General features: G+C 36.8%; 1 protein-coding gene and 1 long non-coding RNA gene across 2 annotated transcripts; both read right to left on the bottom strand.

Annotated features, from left to right (window-relative positions):
• Nucleotides 1–308: 308 nt before the first annotated feature.
• LOC139977848 (uncharacterized) lies at nucleotides 309–21,083 on the bottom strand. Its single transcript, XM_071987537.1, has 6 exons — nucleotides 20,840–21,083; nucleotides 10,634–10,932; nucleotides 8,957–9,060; nucleotides 7,739–8,071; nucleotides 1,883–2,278; nucleotides 309–1,120 (listed from the first exon to the last, which is right to left on the bottom strand). The coding sequence occupies exons 1-6, from the start codon at nucleotides 20,946–20,948 to the stop codon at nucleotides 1,015–1,017; spliced, it is 1,347 nt and encodes a 448-aa protein (XP_071843638.1). The 5' UTR covers nucleotides 20,949–21,083; the 3' UTR covers nucleotides 309–1,014.
• On the bottom strand, nucleotides 2,868–7,199 carry LOC139977843 (uncharacterized). The gene is made up of 3 exons (XR_011796714.1): nucleotides 6,443–7,199; nucleotides 5,416–5,614; nucleotides 2,868–4,977 (listed from the first exon to the last, which is right to left on the bottom strand). It is a non-coding gene; the product is annotated as an uncharacterized lncRNA (long non-coding RNA).
• Nucleotides 21,084–22,107: the final 1,024 nt, after the last annotated feature.

Below are 22,107 nucleotides of genomic sequence, written 5' to 3'. Positions count from 1 at the left end.
TTGTAAAGCGCCATAGAATATCGTTTTAGTTATGGCGATATATAAATGCCTTTGTAATATATAAATATAAATATATATATATAAATATAAATATAAATATATAAATATATATATATATATATATACATATATATATATATATATACATATATATATATATATATATATATATATATATATATATATATATATATATATATATATATATATATATATATATATATATATATATATATATATATATATTGTTGGTTATTGAGAGAAAGTAAAAAACCAAGAAAAGAAAACGGACGATTACTACAAACGTCTTCAGTCATTGGACAAGTTTATTTCACAGACAACAAATCTGAAAAATTAATCAAGGCGTAGTACAACAACATGGAATAATACCCTGGTATACATTATATTCTGTGATATCATATATTGAAAGTGCTATACACAGTATATCAGTGCAGTTGATTATGAGACAATCCACAAAGAAATGGACCCCGAACATGAGAGCCAGAAATGATGGTAATTTGTTCCAACTGAACCAACCCTTAGCCCCAAATCCTATTACGATAGATCAATGCTCAGGTGATCTAACCATTACTTTGCATAGGGCTGTATTACTTTCGAAGGGGGGATATTTAAAAGATTATTGTAAAGGTTACACTGTTCAGATATTATTATAATTAACGTAGATATATAAGCATGTAAGTAGTAAGAAAGTCAACAACTGGACAATTGTCGTCTGTCATATTGTTGTCCAATCGATCGTGAAAATTTCCATTCATCACTTGCCAAACTAGAAATACATTATGAATATGTATGATTGTCTATATTCTCATAGCTTCTAAATATGAGGTAATAAAGTAATACTTAATCGAGTATGAATAAAACAAATAATTAATAGGCTCTATAGAGTGAATATATTTATTGCTCGTTTTGATTGATAATATCACGAAATTAATATTCTTTTACTATATGACTATCTACCATATTGGTTTGTTTTGAAGGACTGATGGTACCGGTCTAAAGACTGGTGGTCTCTTTGGCCTCTCCTTTCGTTTGCTTTTCATCCTTGGAATCTTCCATTTCCATAGCGGGGTTGTCATGTCCTCTCTCGGAATCTTCACTTCTGTTGGAAGCAATTCAAATATTCAGAATTGATTACTTGACAAAATCGTTGTCTTTGCTAATGATCGTTATTTGTACTGAAACTAATTTCCTCTGAAGATAGTTAAAGGATGATGTCCAAACGCTTATAAACAAAAATAAAAAAAGGAACGATAAATGACTTTGTTGTTGTCCATGTTGCTGGCAGACATAAACATACTGGATAAATATCCTACACTGACTGATACAACGACAATGACAAGGAACAGCCACACTTGCATAAACAAATTGACTGCATGGGGCTCATGTTAACGGACAATCTGATACTGACTGGAATCACATTGGTCGGTAGTTTACTCGCTATCCTATGCATGCGTATGTCAACACTGATTGAGATTAATCATCAATGCAAGGCAAAATATAATCACGAAAGAGAACTAGCATTGTTCAATAGAGGTGGCAAAAACCTACAGCGGAATAACGACCTCCTTCCTTACTGGTTTCGAACCTCCGGAGTCCGGACAGACAATCAGTGTACATGGCCTAGTTGGTTAGGGTGTCCGCATATAAAGCGAGAGGCCCGGATTCGAATCTCGATGGAGACTGGAAATTTTTCCCACTGTTCTGGACTCTCCAACTCATTACCGTTTCAATTATATACATATATGTATATATGTGTATATATGTGTAAATATGTACATATATATATATATATATATATGTGTGTATATATATATATATATATATATATATATATATATATATATTATATATTTTTGCTCACCCTTCTTTCTTATGGTCCTCAATCAACTTTTCTTTCCCTTCTTGATAAGCAGGAGGAGCTTCGTCTTCGCTGACCTTGTTGTTTTCTCCATCAGATCCAGAGGCAGAAGAAGACTCTATATCTGCCTTCACCGTTACGCTTGATGATGAGCCATGGTCGCTCTTCTTTTCATCGTCGTCATCATTCATGGTTTCTTTAGCCTCTTCGACGCTGCTAGAATCGGCATTCTTCTCGTCGGACCACCCTGTTTCTTTGATAATTTCACTCTGTTTGGTGTTAATAGAAAAGTCAACATGTGTTGGCTTCTTCTTGGTAGACCCAGTTGGAGGTTTCTTTGTACCCCATGCGTCCTCAATGTCTATATCTCCTTCTCCTAATTCTCGCTTCTTCTTTTTCCTAACGGGAAAATGTGAGATGCTAATATATATATATATATATATATATATATATATATATATATATATATATATATATATATATATATATATATATATAAATATATCTATATATATATATATATATATATATATAAATATATTTATATATATATATATATATTTATATATATGTATATATATATATATAAATAAATATATATATATATATATATATATGTATATATATGTATATATATATAGAGTAGGTTGGCGTCTATCTTGGCGCAGAGTGCTCTATGTCCATTGGACAGAGCGGAATATATGTTGATACTAAATGAGACTAGTGGAACACTAGTAGTTGTAACTCGGAGTTTCACGCGTTATAGCGATCGTCAGACAACTGTCTGACGATCGCTATAACGCGTGAAACTCCGAGTTACAACTACTAGTGTTCCACTAGTCTCATTTAGTATCAACATATATGTATACATATATATATATATATATATATATATATATATATATATATATATATATATATATATATATATATATATATATATATATATATATATATGTATATATATATGTATATATATATACACTGTAAACATTAGTTAGTCAATATGACTAAAAAAAATTAGTCACAACGATGTCTCTATCGACCAGTTTTTTCTAGTCATTTGACTATATAACATTAGTTTTGTGACTAATTAAAATTAGTCCTACTACGATGCCTCTATCGACCAAAGCTTAGTCCAGTGACCAAAAATATTAGTCATTGCAACTGTGACTACTTATTTAGGTCACAAGACTAGTTTAAGATTAAGTACTGATTAGTTAAGAAATGAGATAGTGACACACATTGTAAGTTTCATGGTAATTTTTATTAACATTTAGTATTAATGCAAAATGTGACAAATAAACATTCCATTTAAAAGTCATCTCATAAAGAACAGTAACAAACACTAACGATTAAAGAACATTTAAAACTAAAATAAATATTTATGGGAAAATTGGGAAAACTTATTTTTACAAAATTGTCAAAATCTTTTCCCACAAAACATCTTGAGAATACTTATGGGATTACTTTGAAATGCTCCTAAGCCATTAAGTTGGCAGTGTTCAACAGTTTGCGAGTACACAGCTCAAATATAAAAATAGAAGTTTAGCTAAATAAATTATCTTAATTAATATTTAAATATACATAACATATATTTAATATACACAAAATAATATATCATATTTATAAATTTATTTATAAAAATAATACCCCATGTCAAATCAAATGGTATAAAATGGCCTTGAGTAGCTCTATATGACCTTAGCTGTTAAAAAGGGCCAGAAAATATCCTTATAATCTTCATCTCGAATTAGGAACTTGGAAGTGATATTATTATCAGTTTCTGACCATGGATGTGATGGTACAATATTAATGCAGGACATGTAAGTTGAATATGTTATTATCCTTGACGCAACATTAGGGTGGAACAGAAAACAAAGTAGTTAAAACATTTCTAGAAGTACTTTATCACAAACTATAAGTTATGTCTTGAATGGTAGAAACAATCTGAGCTACAGCTACATGTTCCCCAGGGGACATCCCATATCATTGCAGCCATGAAGCGGTACAAATGCTATATTTTTGAATTACCTCCCAGGGTACCCTATACACCTGAGTAAAGAGCGGCAATTGAGATTAAGTGTCTTCATTAAAGATACATACGTATCGACCAGGTTGGTACATGGACCTACGATCATGGAATCATGTGTTCAGTGCCCCAACCATTCCGCCGCAACTTCTCTATGTCTTTACGTACTGTGGTTATTTCAGTGATTGCATAATGCGCACTATATATCACAGATTGTTCCTTATATGTAACTTAAGGTAGCATAAGCCCATTTAAAGCCCCATTGACTTACACACTAAATCACAAAAGTAATGTGGTCTCTAAGTCTAGATAGAAGTTTTCACTAGCTAAAAGCTACCTATCACCGGATAGCTGACAAGTTGGCCTTTCATGGCACTAACAATTTTCTGTATCATGACCATGTAGATTTTTTGCTATTCGAGCCGGAAGTTTTCGTCACTTGTAAACAAACCTCTTCGCTCAGAGGTAAACAATTTTCCTACGCTGCTCCTGGGAAGCCTAAAGGGGTCTAAAACTGCCTCAATTGACCCAATTTTCTCACCACATGTACATTCATGCTCTTCAACATGCAAGCCACAAAAAACTATATTATGATTGATAACAGGTCAAAAAAGATGTTGCCCGCTGCTTTTTGGCACTTTTCCTGAAGGAGAACAATCGAAGGGATGGATATAGACTCTAATATGAGTATGCCAACTTAAGTGAGAGATTAATTTTTTTTCATACCAAAATGATACTTTTTATAGTCGTCACAATATAAAACCACAACATATTTCAATGCAATTATCATTTTTGGTCCATAAAGATGTCTTTTCAGAGATTTCAGTATGCACTGTGCAGTGTGTAAATACACAAATGGGCAATACTGTGTAAGCAGTAACCAGGTCTACGTCTGCAACAACATTTCCAGTCACCAATTTTGATAAACTTGACCAAGTTGGGTGCATTTATGATTCTTGCAGGTTTTATTGGTATCTGGATCACAGTCCACTTGGTCTGGCTTGCCATACCTGCAGCAACATCATCCAGAGAAGGGTCAGCGGGGAGGGCTTTTTCGTCTCTGGCTCTGAAATGTGATGAAATTGAAAACTACTTTTGTTTAGCTCAGTTGATTCCTCCCAAACTGACCTACAGGACAAACCCCAATGTATTCCTGAACTGTTTGGAACATGTTAAACTGATATTGCCTGTCACTTCAGTGCAACTGTTAAGTTACTTAGAATAAGAGAATTGAAGGTGTTTTTTGCCAAAACTGGATCATTGGGATTTGTAAACCACAGCCTAACCGTAACAGTATGTACAGTAGTCTAAATGAAAGCTTACTGAAATGCTATCTAAATACACAGTTCACCTCAATAACATATCCAGTCCATTTAAAGGTTTATCCATAGGTTGTTACAATGTATTAAAGACAGGTGTAGGGGACAAGAGGTAGATAGGGGGCATAATTTGTGATAAAACATTCAAATTTGTTGCTCGTCAAAGAACAACAACGTCAAATTACCTTATTCTCCATGGGTGGCAAGCACTGGTTCCTATAGTTACTACAGTAGATCTCCCATGGAAGTATCAGGATATCTATTTCTGCTGTCAGAGTTGATTGGAATTTGTTGTTACCTCATCTAACCAGTTGAGTCCATTGATACCACAACCATTCAAAGTATATAGCTGTGAATGCTGAGGACTTGGCTCATCAACTTTCTCTGAAAATTGACAAACAACAGAAAATTAATGATAGGCTGAGTAGGCTCAAAACCCCTTGATGCACATATGCAGGAGCAGAAAATGCATACCTTTGTGGATTATTTGCTAAATAAGACTCAAAACATTCTCTGTCCAGGGTATTAGCACTCAGCAGCCACTCCAATTAGGATACAGAACCCTACAACATTGTGCTACAGCTGGTGTAGACTTGGTCTAGGAAGTAGGATACTAACATAGCGCCACTATGAACCTGAGGCCTAGGCCTAAGCTAACAACATTATGGGTATTTCATGCATTGAAACTTAGTTTTTGTTCTTAGTTAAACACCAGGTACTTCCAACTTTATCAAAAATAACCTAAAATATGAGTACCATGTACTTTGTACCATGTACTAGAGCAGAAGGTAAGTACCACTCCAAAGATCTTCAGTTCAGAGTGCACGAAATGCAGACCGGGTTGGTGGTCGACGAAGTGTCTAGAAACTTGACGCATGCTAGCCTACACCACAGGCGTTCGTAACATTATAGAATATAGGCCTAGTATACTAGCTAATAATACACATTTATATAAAATATGTCATATAAGTGTGTATTACTGCTTCTATAATACTATACATCTACGAGCGCATGTGGGCTACACTAGGTAGACTAAACTCCTAGCCTAGCTTCGTCCTAGCGTTAGCAAGAGTTTTGCTTGCTATGGCCTAACGTTATAATTTTACCCATACTTTCCAGCCAAACATATCGCGGATATTCAAACCTTCTTTGAACATTATGTCAATTGTGTCAATTATTATTTATTAGAATTTCAGTTGTGATTGAACTTACCTAACTGACCACATTTTGAAACTGCTTCTGACAATTTGTTAAATGATTAAGAATCTTCTTATTTTGTTGATGGCCCTGTTCTATCTGCAGTTAGGTAATGGCCGCAATGTACGACGTACGACGTACCACGTACGTGCATACAGTATACATGTAATCGCCGGCCGCGTTTTTATTTTTCCCAGAACGAACGTGGGTTTCAGGTTTTTCAGGAATTTACAAATTCGTTTGAAATCAGAGTTAGGGTTTAGAAAGTGGGTTAGGGATCCAGTTTCTATGAAAATGAAGGATTTTCGTTCATAATCTGGGGTCAAAACTAGGAAAAAAGATTTAGAACATGTTTTTTGAAAAAGCGTCACATGTTTAGAACCCAGGGATATGATTGGCCGATGCCCACGTTCGTCCTGGGATAAAAAAATACGCTCGCCGGCCGTCGTCTGAATTTTTGATCTCTGATCAGCTGAGCACACGGTATTCTACGGTACGATGATTGGATAAAAATAATGACGTCATTGGTCAAAGCTGAAGGTTATAGAAAGTAAACAAACAGAAGACTAGAATATTCTCGTCACGCTTACATACATGACATGAATAGTGAGTGTCAACAAAGTTCGTACAAATTTATGTGACTAATTTATGTTAGTCGAACGACCATGCAAATTGGTCTGCAACTAACGAATTGGTAATAACTAGCTAACTCTAGTCACTGTGACTAGATTTTTGCCATTCGTGACTAACTAATGTTTACAGTGTATATATATATATATATATATAGATATATATATATATATATATATGTATATATATATATATATATAGATATATATATATATATATATATATATATATATATATATATATATATATATATATATATATATATATATATATATATATATATATATATATATATATCTTTATACGCCCAAAGTGGAATTACGACCTTCCTAACCGGTTTCGAACATCTGGACATACTATCAGCGACCATGTAGTGGTTAGGGTTTCCGCATATAACGCGGGAGGCCAGGGTTCGAATCCCGGTGGAGGCTGGAAATATTTTCCCTGTTTTTAATTACATTAAGCATAAATAATTAAATATATAAATATAAATATATATATATATATATATATATATATATATACATATATATATATATATATATATATATATATATATATATATATATATATATATATATATATATAATTATTTATGCTTAATGTTAAACATTATATTACAATAGAACGTTTCATGGGCTTTGTAGGTTTAATTCATAATGAATTTTACAATTGACTTACTTATTTTGATGCGACACATACGCAACGAACATTGCAACCAATATACTGACAGCTGCTACTACAATCAGTGACGTCACCCATGGTTCTATCAGATGTTCCTTTACTTCAACGGAAGGCCCATCATCTACAGTTAGACCATACCCTAGTGCTTCCTCCAGGGCGGCATCGTTGGTCCTAACAGCGTCTTCGAGTTGTTCACTGGACATGGCTAAATTATACGAGCTCAATGGACTCTTTACGTAGAATGAAACTGAAACGCCGGTGTCAGCTCGCTTCACGATCTGCTTAGCTTCCGCATTATCAGAGAATCTATAAATGATGACGTCAGCGGGTCTGCCGTCATTGAGAAAGAAAGGAAGAAGAAATAATATGACACTTTCTAAACGTTTGTCAAAATTGTTCAGGAAGTCCAACCAAATCAGAACGGTTTGATTTTAATCGGTTGTTGGTCACGGGGGTATAGAGCATGACGTCATCTTGCGTTCAAACCTTCCGACTGAGATTTTAAGGGATCATGTTAAATTGCTGCGCCGCAGTGGCGTATTGCTTTTCTCCAGCTATGTAATTGCGATTATACCTGGAACAATAAAAAACCTTAGTAGCCACTACATTTCAGTATTTGTCGAGTCGACTCATTTAACTTAATTTTATTTTGTTTCAAGTGGAATATAATGTACCCGAGTTAGTTCATTCAAATCGGTTCATTCGTTTAGTATACTATAACGTACCCATAATATTGTTTGATTTTCGTCAAAAATGACAGTTCTACAATTTAATCATGTATATACACTTTCAATCTGATTCAATGGAGTGACAATAAACAGCCTATAGCAGGATTACATTTCCGTATATGAACGTATCGTAAGCCTAAGCTATATAGGTCTTTGCATGTTTAGAATAGGGACGGGATCTCCCCCCCCCCCCTCCCCCTCTCCGCTGATGAATGCAACGAAATAGCGTTTTCATTATAAGACGCAAGCACCTGCTTTAAACTTCTGATCTTGTTCAGTTGCAAAGGCTGTCATGTGGGTTGTCAATTTGACTTGACTTGTACCTTGAAATCAGCTAGTCATAAACCATTCGTTGCTGTTTGAAATTGTTAAAAACAGATTTCATCAAATACTGCATTTTCAACGGAGATACGATAATATAAGTCGATGTCTTTATAAACGGAAAATCACTACAAGAGAATAAAAAAGTGATTCTGTAATATCTCACCTGACTGGCACTTCGGCTACGTAGTTTACACAATCAGTACCACTACAATAGTCATTCACAACGTCAGCAACTGCGATACGAAACTCCTCCTGTGTTTCTTCGAACTAATTAAAGGAAGAACAATTATTCAAAAGCTAACGATCGGTGTTTTGTTTTCGTTTAAAAATTTACGTCTAATTTTATACTCCAATAATGTGAATGTACCATAGGTATTGGTATTTTATAAACTTCACTTCCCCCGTTAGTACAAACTAGTAACCCTATCCAATCCAAGGTCAAATTCAATAGACCGAAAAATAAAGAAAAAACAAAACATTATTTGTCAGTGTTCAACTATGACATCACACCTGTTTGCTTCAAGTTCACTTTTGGTATAATATCAGATAACTTCAACAGTCAATATCTCCAAAACGGTACATAGGAATTGAATGCAAATTTCACTAGAGAATGTTTAGATTATGTTCCTCTTTAACATATCAAAATGAACTTGTAACTGGACTATTCTTCTTAACTAAGATATCTTCCCAAGCCGAACAAGATTTGTCTTAGCTGATTGGAGGGGGGGGGGGGGGGGAGTTGTTCTTCACAAATTTATGCCATACAATCTAAACGTAGGTTTATGTCCCATTTAAGTTTTAACCAGGATCATGTGCTGTATCTCTTCCCTATCGAAGGCTTGTAATGTTTCTCTCGACGTAATACCGTCATGATCACATGGTTACAGTCTCACCGTCAGGACACTAAGCTTAAGAGGTGATAAAGCTGTTTCGTCTTTGTGCCCATGCCTATTCTTGAGTGACTCTTCTTAAAAGCTATTCTACATGACTTGTAGCTCTCCATGAAAACTAGTGGAGCCCAAAGACGGATATTTTTGGTGCGAGACAAACGCTTTTGTCTCAGTGGGCAGGGTCGGATAGTGTGGGGACCCTTTCACGATTAGGCCCACTATCTAAGCGGAGCGCCACCATAAGTTGGCGCGTAGCGTGCACAAACATTTTGGCAGAAAATGCTTCCCAGATCGCTGGAAATGGCACTTCCCAGGCCTTGCAAGTTGCATCCAAACATTTTCAATTTTTGAAATCTCATGTTCTAGAAATTTACTATTGTCACAATTAATATGTATTTTTTTTTTACGTTGTTTTTGCTCATTCCCCTCCAGGAATCAATATTCCGTTTTCTGTAGGAATCACATGATCAGTGGTTGATATAGCTAGAGCGTCATCCAAATATCTATAGGGATGCAAATTGGTGTTGTACTAAACCGACAGAATTTACATTTGTAAACACTGAACTTAATGGGGTTTGTGGTGTCACCAATGTGACATGTTACGCAAATGCCGTAGAGTAAAGACTATGCATCCTTATAGACCCCATGTATTTATGGAAAGACAAATTGTGTTCAGTGTCGAGTTTCGAACAAAGGTCCGTATTTTAAATGTTGACCATCGACAGACGGACGTAAAGGCATCTTATGCCTCCATCTTTTGGACACCCCTATGTGGGGGCCCCTAAATGTGGGGGCCCGGGGCCTGGGCCCCCATGGGCCCGCCGTAAATCCGGCACTGTGAGTGGACCAAGGGGTCATGTGGTAATATCTATCGGTATAACATATAATTAGCTCGACTTGAATGAGTTCTCAACTGGATTTGTATTGTATCAAGAAGAAACGTCACGCACCTGGGTAATTGTAGTATCCAAAATGACAACAATGCCACCGTTTTGAAACAAGGTATCGGATGGGACGTGTTTGGGGGTCGGTTTCTCTGTAACCTCGGCCGTGGAAGATGATACCCTGGTAGTCGAAGAGGACACCCTCGGCATGGTGGTCATCGACAGAGTGGTCGGCATTGGAGGAGGTGTAGCAGTCGACGGTGGTGGAGTGGGAAATACGGAACTTGGTGGTGGTGGAGGGGATGGAGGTGGTGGCGGAGGAGTAATCGGGCGTCTAGTTGGCGTAGCAGCAGTAGAAGGTATTTCTATGTAAGTATAGGAGAAAGAGAAGAGAGGAAGAGATCATTTTGTCTGTTACCATGACAACCTGATTTGTTTTTGAATGACATCTGCATATAGCAATGCTGCAAACGTTTGTTGTTTAAATCAGTAAGAACATATTCCTAGCAGTAACTGAAGAGACATATTTAACTGATGGTAAAGTTCTTTGATGCATCTTTGCACTTTATTTCAAATGAGATGACCTACGTTTCCGTTTCCTCCGTTTGTCCTTGTTGCTGATGTTGATGCTAATGTTATATATCGATGATAATGTCAATGTCAATGTCGATGTCGACGTCAACATTGATCTCAACGACAATGTCGATGTCAATGGAGAATTATGCAATTTATGCAGAACCGGTGACTGACTTTTTGAATTTTCTGAATTGTTACTTCGAAAAACTCGGATGCAATGAATGAGCTGCGATTCATGTGATCAGTATGCCTCTTGATTGTGTGTTTGATCTCAGTTTGGCAAAACGTGATAGAATCAGGGATGTGTGTAAGCGAGAACATTGAACACGATGTGAACGTTCATCACCGATTCTTCACGAAAGATTATATAATTCTGGAAACAGACATATGTCCCAGTTGAACGGGGTTAAATGCATATGTATATTAGATCCTCCTGCAAGCAGAAACTCGCGAAGAAGCCTCATTGGCTTATCAAAGCCGCAAGCTGACCTAAGTCAGTCCCTTACATTCATATTTAACGTCCATGATTATGATTTGTTAATTGTCAACAACTCTGTAACTGGACGACATACATTAATCTTGGAGTGACTCGAATCAGGGACCTTATGATTGAAAGGCACCGGCGTTAACCACTGAGTTAACACTCCAACATATATAAGGGTAGACATAGCTTGCTTAAAAATAAAATCAAAGTTTCTTCATGACGTTACAAATATAAGAGATACGATGAATCATGGAAGTAGTAAAGACCAGGGAACATTTGGTAACACGTGCCCTTAATCTCTACAATCGAACATGACGTCATTACCATTAAAGTCACGTTCGCAACGGCTGTTTCCCTCCTAACACTCAAGTGACTTCAACTTTTACCAACGTCTAAAGAAGAGTACATTGTGTATTCATCTCTCTATACTGATACGTGGGAACAGTGGTGGTGGGGGGGTTTATGAAGATAGGGGTGGGGTGGGGGGGTGGGGATAGGACATGAAAGGTTCTCTATTGATGCCGGTCATGTGTCCCATGATTACTCTCTCACCCCATGTCATTCAGGTTACTAAGTTGGTAACATTATTATGGACCCCAACTAATTTTACACGTAATGTATGTATGGGGACCTTTAGTCATTTCATTACGCAATCAGTCGGTAGGCTTGATAAAATATCTGGACAATTGTGATCAAACGCGTACAACTGCTTGTTTTTGTAAGACAATCTTTTAGCTTCTCAAAACTTCGATCCCATTAAAGTATTTATATTGCATATATGGTATTCCCTAACGAAAAGACACATCATACCCAACACAGCATCTAGTAGAGTCATGTTTTATTACTAACTCTTAACAGTTTGTGTGCGTGCGTGTGTGTATGTGTGTTTGTTCAGAGACATAGATAAACATATATTATCATAATGGTGTCACAATCATTACACCTTGAACTGTTGACAGATAATTACAAATAGCAATTTAACAATATCTTTCTACAAACGCCACAACTATACGGGAACGTAAAGTGACCGTCGAAATTGGAAGTTGATCTTTCTGTAAATATATTAACGATTTTCAACAAAATGGATAATTCATCACTTGTTATATGCTAAACAATTCGTTAAACCAAAGGAGGTCGATTCCGTTTCTTTTATCACGTGATCAACATGTGCATTTCCTTGCAAAATGAATAATTATACAAATTTCAACTGTTCAACATTGTTCAACAAAATGTTAAATGGTTACATCTAATTTATAAAATAACTAATATGAATAACTTTCTGGAAAATATTGAAAGCATCTTCGGGAGCCAGTGGCTCACTTTCTTTTCTTTTTTTTTGGCAACAAACTGTGAAATTGATTAAATTAGAAAAAAATCATCGCAAAATGTCGAATTTCTAAACTGAGCAGAGTTTAAATGCACTTTACAGAAGAGAACATGTCTAGAACTATAACTCGAACATCCAACGTGTAATCGAGCTTAAGAAACCTTTCTGCATTTTGTAGAAATATATAACCGTGCAATTCAAGTTTTTGCCCCCAAAAAATTCAACATTTCGATGGCACCTTAACAGTTCCTTACAGACCAGACGAAACACCTATCCCAGAGAAATTTGTACCTACAATTGAAGTCGACTCCTTGAAGCCAAAATTCCGCCTAGAATTCTTGACTTGGTAGAAGGTTGTACAATTGGAATGGGCGTTGGAGGTGTTAGATATAATTATGTATAAAATACATTTGAAATTATGATGATGATATTTTCATTATTTGCGGAATAGGGAATAATACGTGGTGAACTCTCTAAAGTACTCGGTGTTATTTTTTCACCAAATAGTTAACAAAGAACCAAATTGAAAACACCAATATCACAGTTTCCGTTTCATCTCCAGTACCCCTCCATTACATATCCATCCCCCCCCCCCATTATTTACCGCCCCCATGGAGAGAAGAGGCAATGATTATTCATTTCCTAAGATGGGTCAATTCATCACCTCCCCTCCCCTTCCCCCCTCCGCACACACACACACGACCACACATATATTCCCCTTCTCAACCCATCATTCCGCTCCAGACTTCTCCTTAAGAAATTATTGTTTCTGCATGGTTCATCACCTTACGATGTTAATACGTTACATACACGTAACCAAACTTGTAACTGTATGATACATTTTGGCAGGTATTTTGTAAAACAAACAAAAGGCTGCATTTAAGAAGTCATGAGGGGTTTCTCATTGGCTAATAAGAATTGACGTTAAACGCGTGACGCAACCATATACTCGGCAGAAAGACACCTACCCACGCACAATATAAAACGACAAGGGGATGGAGAAGGATTTTTGAGAGGAAGGTCAAAGGTCAACCCCGGTGTATTGTAGCTCTACAATCACGTAACTATCACTGCAACGTATTTGAGGTATAACCTTGCTTCAAACATCATGTTGTTTTATAGCCAAACCTTACATGTAATAATGATAAAACACAAACATATCATCATTATTATAAAATCTATGTCATAAAACCGTTGTTGGGGCCGAGTGGATAAAGACGGTGGTATTTGAAGCAATGTGGCTTAGCAATTGGGAGGTTCCGGGTTCGATACCCGGCCGAGTCATAGTAAGGTGAGTTTTTCATCCAAGAGCAATCTATAGTTTTCCCATCTGAAATGACTTTCTAAATTGAAAAGATTTCAAATTTGAGTCAAAATGTTGAATTGGAAGCCACCCGACGTGTAAGTTGTAATCCATAAGCCCTTGCGGTTTCTCCCAAATATTTAAGCGTCGTACAAATAACTGCTGATTTTTATGATTACTATAGATGTCATAAACAACTGCCCCACACAGCTGAGAAACAACTTATTCTATTGAGCCACCAAATATGCTTTAAGTTTTTAGATTCTCTTTTTCTATATTTATTAAAACTTTTTTTTGTCCTTACTCTGAAACGAAGATTGCAAATTGTGAATCTAAAACATTGAATCAAATCATTGACCAAGATGTTGGCATTTATTTCTTTGTCAACACAGCAAAGCAGAAAGAAAGTAACAGATTATTTGATCATATAGTGCTATATGAAATCATCATTTTACAAAGTGAGGATCTGACTGACATGTGCCTTTTAAATTAAGATGTCTCACAAACGGAGCAAACATTGTCTTAGCGTTATATATATATATATATATATATATATATATATATATATATATATATATATATATATATATATATATATATATATATATATATATATATAAATGAAAATCGTATTGAGTTGGAATATATAATATTCATTTGCCTTTGTCGTTTACCTCCATTGCATATATATATATATATATATATATATATATATATATATATATATATATATATATATATATATATATATATATATATATATATATATATATATATATATATATATATATATATATATATATATATATATATATATATATATATATATATATGTATATATATATATATATATAGTATAGCTTCAGCATTGGCAAGGGTTCAACACCATTGTAGAAAATACATATTGTAATAAATCAATAGATTAATAAACACATAAAGAATTGAAGCATAAGTGGGTTGATGACGTCATATTTATGTTTAAAAATACTCTAGTAAGTATTCACAGGAAACATCAATATTTCTCCCATCGCCAAAGTATTAATTGTTTCGCCATTGTTACTAAGTTTTCATATAAAGCATAGTTAAACAAGTCATAAATCGAAAATAAAAAAGACACTGCTCCAAAGCCTGTCAATCAAAACAGTCGCCTTGAATTAGTACGGAAGTACGTGTTCGTTTGGTTGACCTTACTTATTGTAGGTCTTTAACGTCAGTCGCAGGGCAAGGAACTACACTTCTTTCATTAGTACAACCTTGCATTTAGACCTAATTATTGACCTAAATTTAGGTCAAAAAGTCATTTATTTTCTGGTGGAGGAACCCATACATTCCTCTACGTCAATGGAATTCAGCTTCAACGACCCTACGGTGGCACTTTGTTCTTTTCTAAATTCGTATATCCTCCCGCTTATGGCTCTTCCATAAAGGTTAACACCCTTACCTTAATCAGTTGGGGGAAGTTTAGAATTTGACCCCCCCCCCCACCCTCACCTCCACTACCACCCTTGAAATCCTGTGTCAGTCACTAAGTTGCGTCTAAAAAAGGGTTTGGCAAAACGAGATAGGAGACCATAAAATAATGTTTACCAGAATTGCCATTTCAGTTGAAACTCGGTTCTCAGAAGTCGATAGGATTATTGGCGTTCCTTAATACCCCTATATACCAAACCACAGCGAGTGTACAGCCAATAATCACATTTACAAATGGTCATGAATTAATTTGTAGACAATTTGGCGGTTAATTTGGAATTTAAGATTGAATTAAAGATTATATGTTAGCTCTAGTATTTGCAAAATACCAGGTTCTTCCCTCTCTACAAATATTTGGGAGGATAATCAATTTGCTTTTGTTGTTTTTCATAATTGAAAAAGACAAATCATGTCTACACCAATCAAATAATGCAAACATGCCTATATATAATTATACATTTTGGTTCTCTCTGCAGGTGCCACCACGCCGACATGATGCATCTACCGTGGCAGCTATGTAATTCCAACAGTCACCTATGTCCCATACTATGGTATATAGTACACACCAACGTCGTTAACATATGAAGAAATTAGCATATGGTCAATTCCACGTGACGGGTGTTACCTGCATTTAGAGATCATTTCTGATCATTTCCCCCACTCATATCTTGAACACCAAGATTGATGTGTCAGAATGTTATAGAATTTAACAGTAATGTTAAATGACTTGGAAAGAAGCAAAAATATCTCAAATTGGAAGGCAGCATAAAGTACAAGCAAAGAGCAAAAGGTTTGTGACGGGTGTTACATCACAAAATCTGGAAATCTGGAAAACTCAAAAATGTTCTCATAAAACTCTGTGAATTTAAAATAGTCAGAATACTACAAAAACATTCTAATGCACAGTCATTAAATATATAAAAAAATATAAATGCGGTACAACAGAAACTTCTTCAACCTGATTTATGTTTAAATTTTAGGACCAATGCCATTTTTCATCAATGCGTGTACTTTCCATTTTAACAAATCTTTTTCAAAGCGGACGGGAAATCCCTCCCCGCGCAGTGGCGGCGGAACCGGGGGGGGGGGGGCTTGGGGGCTCAGCCCCCCAATGAAAAAGTTGAGGGGGCAAATGCATGATAAGCCCCCCCAATATTTACCAAGACTCCGAAACGTGCATCTGCCCATTTTTCAATGCATACTTGTCGATCTGTCCGATGCACACGTATACTATATAGGTGTAATAAATTTTAGAAATTGCTGGGGGACCCTGGTCCCTCGGCCTGTCCCCTGGCTATAGACCACATTGTCACCCCAACCGCGTCTTAAATCACGCCCCGTGAAAAGTGGAAGCAGTGAGTGTGAGTACCGGTAAGCGTAACACAACTTCGTCTTAGGCCAATGACTTGCCTCATTTCAGCCAGTTCTCCAACATCCCCTTACTTAGTGGTGGAGCGTCCATATATACCCCCTCCTGACGGACTCAAATGGACTGCTGGCGCCCTTTTCAGCTTTTCACTACTTTTAACTTATTCGCGATTATTGACTATTTTATTGCGCTCTCATATACCTATTGACATTTGTCATATTCTGTTGGTGTAATTTTCCGACAAAATGGCGACGACACCTATTTATTCTCCGTTTATCTGCAAATTAGCAAGGCCCGGAAAGGGTCATTTCCTGCAATCTAGGGAGTAACTTTACTCAAAAATTTTCTGTACGCTCCGCGCCAACCTGTGGTGGCGCTCCGCTTAGATAGTGTCGAAAGCGCCCCTACAGACCATTCTTGCCCCCTGACCAATACCCCTAGCTCCGCCACTGCCCTTACTACACTCAAAAACGTCTTTTGCGTGTACACTACGAGTAATAGCTACTCTCTGAAAACACCATCGAATATACAAATTACAATGTTTTTACAGACTTTTACGTGCAATCTGAGAAATTGCAGGCTTGAGACCCATATTTTAGGGCCAGGTATTCGCAGCATAAAACACTCGGGAAGTGCCGTTTCCGGCCCTCTGGGGGTGTGAAAAAACCCTAAATTTTCTTGTACGCTCCGCGCCAACCGATGGTGGCACTCCGCTTAGATAGTCTCCACACGTTAGCCCCCCCAATAATTTTTCCGTTCCGCCGCGCCTGTCCCCGCGTCGAACCTTGTCCTGGAAGTCATAACATATAACCAACCCCCCCCCCCCCTCGCCCGAAGAAACCAAAGCACAAGAATTGTGGTTTCGCCCCTGATTTGAGCTTCAAATTTGAACCAATAACATGCAAGTGCGAACAGCACTTAACTTGCGGTATAATATAATACTCAAACGTCTAACTAAGGACATGAAGATCTTTTCTGCGGCACCTAATGATCAAAGTCAAACTCTTAATCGCCTCACACTAAGGAGTTGTTCTATAACAACTCCCTGCTCACACTAAGGATAAAAATATCTTCGTTTGGTACGGTGGTATACCGTATCTGTTGTTGTGTAAACACCTTGTAATCTACTAGAAGAGGACGAAGTTCATGTTTGGGAGAGTTTATCTATAGTTTTCACAGTCACATGACATTTCATATTAATCGATGTCAGCCCTATTGACAAGTTAGTTAGTGATTGAAGGTATTAGTCACATGATACAGTGCATCCTAAAAAACAAACAAAAACCCCCTCTCCAGCCGCACCCACCCCACCCACCCCACCCACCCTCATTAACCCCACCCACCCCCATTAACCCCACCCACCTCCATTAAACCCACCCACCTCAAAACCAGATAAGATATAACGGCATAACTTCTATACAGTAACAACCGAGTAGCCAGATTTCGTAGTGTAAGGGGGAATAATCAAGACTTCAACAGTCAGAGAAATGAAATTTCAATCCTGAGTGACATGAACAGAATATACTGAAGAAGATGAGGTGCCATATTCTAACTTTCCCGACTGATTATGTAGTGGCATGAACTGTGCCAATTTAAGGGGTGCGTGGGATTACTTCCCCCCAAAAAGAACTTACACGTCAAATGGTGCATTCTGAAAATTACTTTGACCCCCCCCCCCCACCCACCTCCTTCACTGGCTAAACCCGTTCACAGATAATAATATATACCTTCGGCCCACAAGTTCAGAGAGCGTACAACAAAATATTTCAAATACTGACACTGTGTCAAACTTCATGTGCATATAGCATATGGATTTACTTGAACATATCCTTTTCAAATTATCCATGCATAGTTCATTCATACATGGACTTTCGCTTTTGTCTATGATTCACATTGAATAAACAGATTTTAATGTTTGTCATGGATTATGTGTGTTCCTGGTTCCTTGTTCTCATTCAGTATATAGTACTCAGACCTTAGTTTGTCGTATGAAACCTGGAAGTCTGAGAAGTGATCGAAAAAGTGTATATGAGTGCACTCAGGGATGTAGCCAGGGGAGCAGGGGAGCAAATACACCCCCCCCCCCTTCAGTCTCGAAAAAATGTTAAAAACTGTTGTTTTTTAGCATGGTATTTTGTCAGTGCTCTTTTGATCTTGAATATACTCGTCAGCTCCGTTAACTCGATTAAAATCGTAGTAACATCCAGGCCTACTAATTCAGCTAATTACTTAGTTTGTCAGGTGCAATTCGCTAAATTTAGTCTATAGCCTTTTACAGGCCTTTAGCTGGCCACTGCGTAATAAAATACACATTGCCTACTTAACCGCACTCGATGGAATTTCACAAACGGTATGCACAACGACGTCGACAACGTTCGTTCTCATCCCATCTATGATTCGTCCTAAGTTGTTGAACGAACAGCATGTTATGAAGCTAAGCTAGCAACCGTACGTGGTACGCGCTTCCTATAAATAATTGTTACACTGCTAATACACTGCGATAACGATATTTGGTTTTAGGCCACTGCACATTTGGTTGTCTTACAAAATATGAAAGTTTATATCGTCCATCAGTTAAGTTTGTCAAATGTATTTAAGTCCAGACATTGGACAATAAACAAGAATCATCCTAATGGAAATATTGTAAAAGAGCAATATGTTTGTCTTTCTGATATAATATGTAAAAGAACATGTAAAAGAATTCAAACAGGAAACAAAATCTGCTGATAATATGATATCATATGATAATGATGAAACTGGCAAAACATTGCACCAGATCGCATCTACGGACCTTTAAATGTTCAAAAATATCTCCCCTCCCATTACACCCTTCCCCATATCAATCGAGAAATTTGCTCCCCCCCCCCCTTTCAAATTCCTGGCTACGTCGCTGAGTGTACTTAGGTTAGATAATACGCCTTCCATTCCCTTCTCCTACCCCACCCTTGCTCTATCCTCTGTTATTCCCTCCTCTCGCTGTTACCGTGGTTTTTCCAACTCCCCTTCTCCATCCCCACCCCACGGCATTTCCTGCATACATTCTTCCTGTCTCCCTCTCCACCATTCCCTACACATTTGCAAAAAATATCGTTACTGTTGGCTAATCTTTTTTGTTAAACTGCATAATAATGATTTGATCGGTGTAACCCAAACCGCCGTCCGACTTTCATATATGCAAAATAGGCACAGTGTTATTAAAACTAATAGCCAAAAAATGTTTTTAAACAACATAAAGGGACAGAAAAATAAGCGATATAGAACCACGAAGACTCTTTAACGATGTTCCCTAGCCTGGGGGTGCAGGTACCCCCAAATATAGTGAGTGCGAGGCATGACTACAAAGGATGCGAGCGAAACTACAGGCAGACAGGCATAAACGAGAAACTATTTTCTGAAAGAGTATAAGTTTGATAGCGTTTATCCACATCTGGTAATTCCAGTATCTGTTATGTGTAATTATAGTTAGTGTTGTCTAAACTTGCGAAACTTATGTTAATATTAAGTCACGAAACTTGCGAATGAAATGAAGTTGATTCGTCAATAACTCTAGTGGTTGCAAATCAATTTTATGCAACAATGTTCGACGGATAATTGTTTTTGACAAGAAAATTAGGTAAAGAATCTTTTAGCCGAAGGCTATATGGCTCGGTTACCCGTGCAATGTACTTATACGAACTCTATACATTCGATCAGGTTATATAAGCGATCATTTGCGATGACAAGGTATATAGGCTTGCTCTTACCTGTGACTATCTCGGTCACCATTTCAGTAACATTAGACTGAACTATCACTAGATGACAATGGAGCATCCCCATTGCGAGGATAAATGTACAAAAGTTCCGTGTCCCCATCTTTATTCACAGATATGAGTACGAAAATTGTGATTTTTTTCTTGCAAGAAAATAGGTTGAAAGATATCTATGTATATGTGCGTAGAAAACCTCGTCTAGTCTGGTGAGTAAGCGCAAGCGTTATACTTCAACACAGTGGGAGTTACATCGACCTGTCATTGCACACAAATCAACCGGGTTCATAGGATAAGCAAATATAGGCATATCTTGATGAATAACACTGTAAATGGGCTTAGACGTTTAGCGATGGTGTACCTCGAACCCTTTAATCAAATATTGACATTATAAATCCTACTTACAGCTCTTTCAACTGAATTCACCATTTTGCAATGGTCCAAAGTAGACGGCGTATATTAATTACTCCACAAGTTGATAATTAAAATATTAAGCGATATCATTTTCTTTCCCTTTTTCTTGATATATATAGGCTAATGGCTGTAAGGGACTCTCTGGGGGAATTGATTGTATGATGCGGTATACATTGTATGTGAGAAAAGAATAATAACTGGAAATATTGTATAGACGGTTGTGGTACAGAGTTTTAACCAGGCTTTACGTATTGAGGTATACTATTGACAAGGTTGACTCTGAAGGGACAAACGAGTTGTGTATAGACTATAAAAGCATTCATTCGCATAACTCGGCATCTTTGACAAATTTCGTATATTTTTTCTGTCGAGTTGACGACTAGCGCTATACGTCTTGATGAAAAATGAGCAACTTGTCATTTGCTGCGTTTCACTTAACATGAGATCACGTCAAAAATATGAGTTTTTTTTTCGAGTTGATATACTAGTTAGGCTAACGTGAAAGCTTGACGAAATATGTCTACTTGTCGAGTTGCAGCATTGCACCATGGAACGACTCCTTCGTTGCCCGTTACTTGACAATACATGCATCATATTATTTCATATTTTTAGTTAAAATTGACAAAGTTAAAATGTATACAATAATACCGTATATAACATCTTGGCGAAAATGATCAAATTGTCGAGTTGCTGCGTTTTAGAGTGACTTGAAAACTCGTCAAATATCGAATGTTTGACATGTCGCAATTGTATATAGGGCTACTAACACAGTAAGCCTGTCCCTTCAGGACTACCGTAGTTTCCGACTTTCACCTCTATTGACCTTTGACTTTTAAGAGAACACCTTATGT

Source organism: Apostichopus japonicus, chromosome 2 (assembly GCF_037975245.1).
Source record: "Apostichopus japonicus isolate 1M-3 chromosome 2, ASM3797524v1, whole genome shotgun sequence".
Lineage (NCBI taxonomy): Eukaryota > Metazoa > Echinodermata > Holothuroidea > Aspidochirotida > Stichopodidae > Apostichopus > Apostichopus japonicus.
The sequence above is the reverse complement of the archived record's forward strand: the minus strand, read 5'-3'. Positions and strand labels throughout refer to the sequence as shown.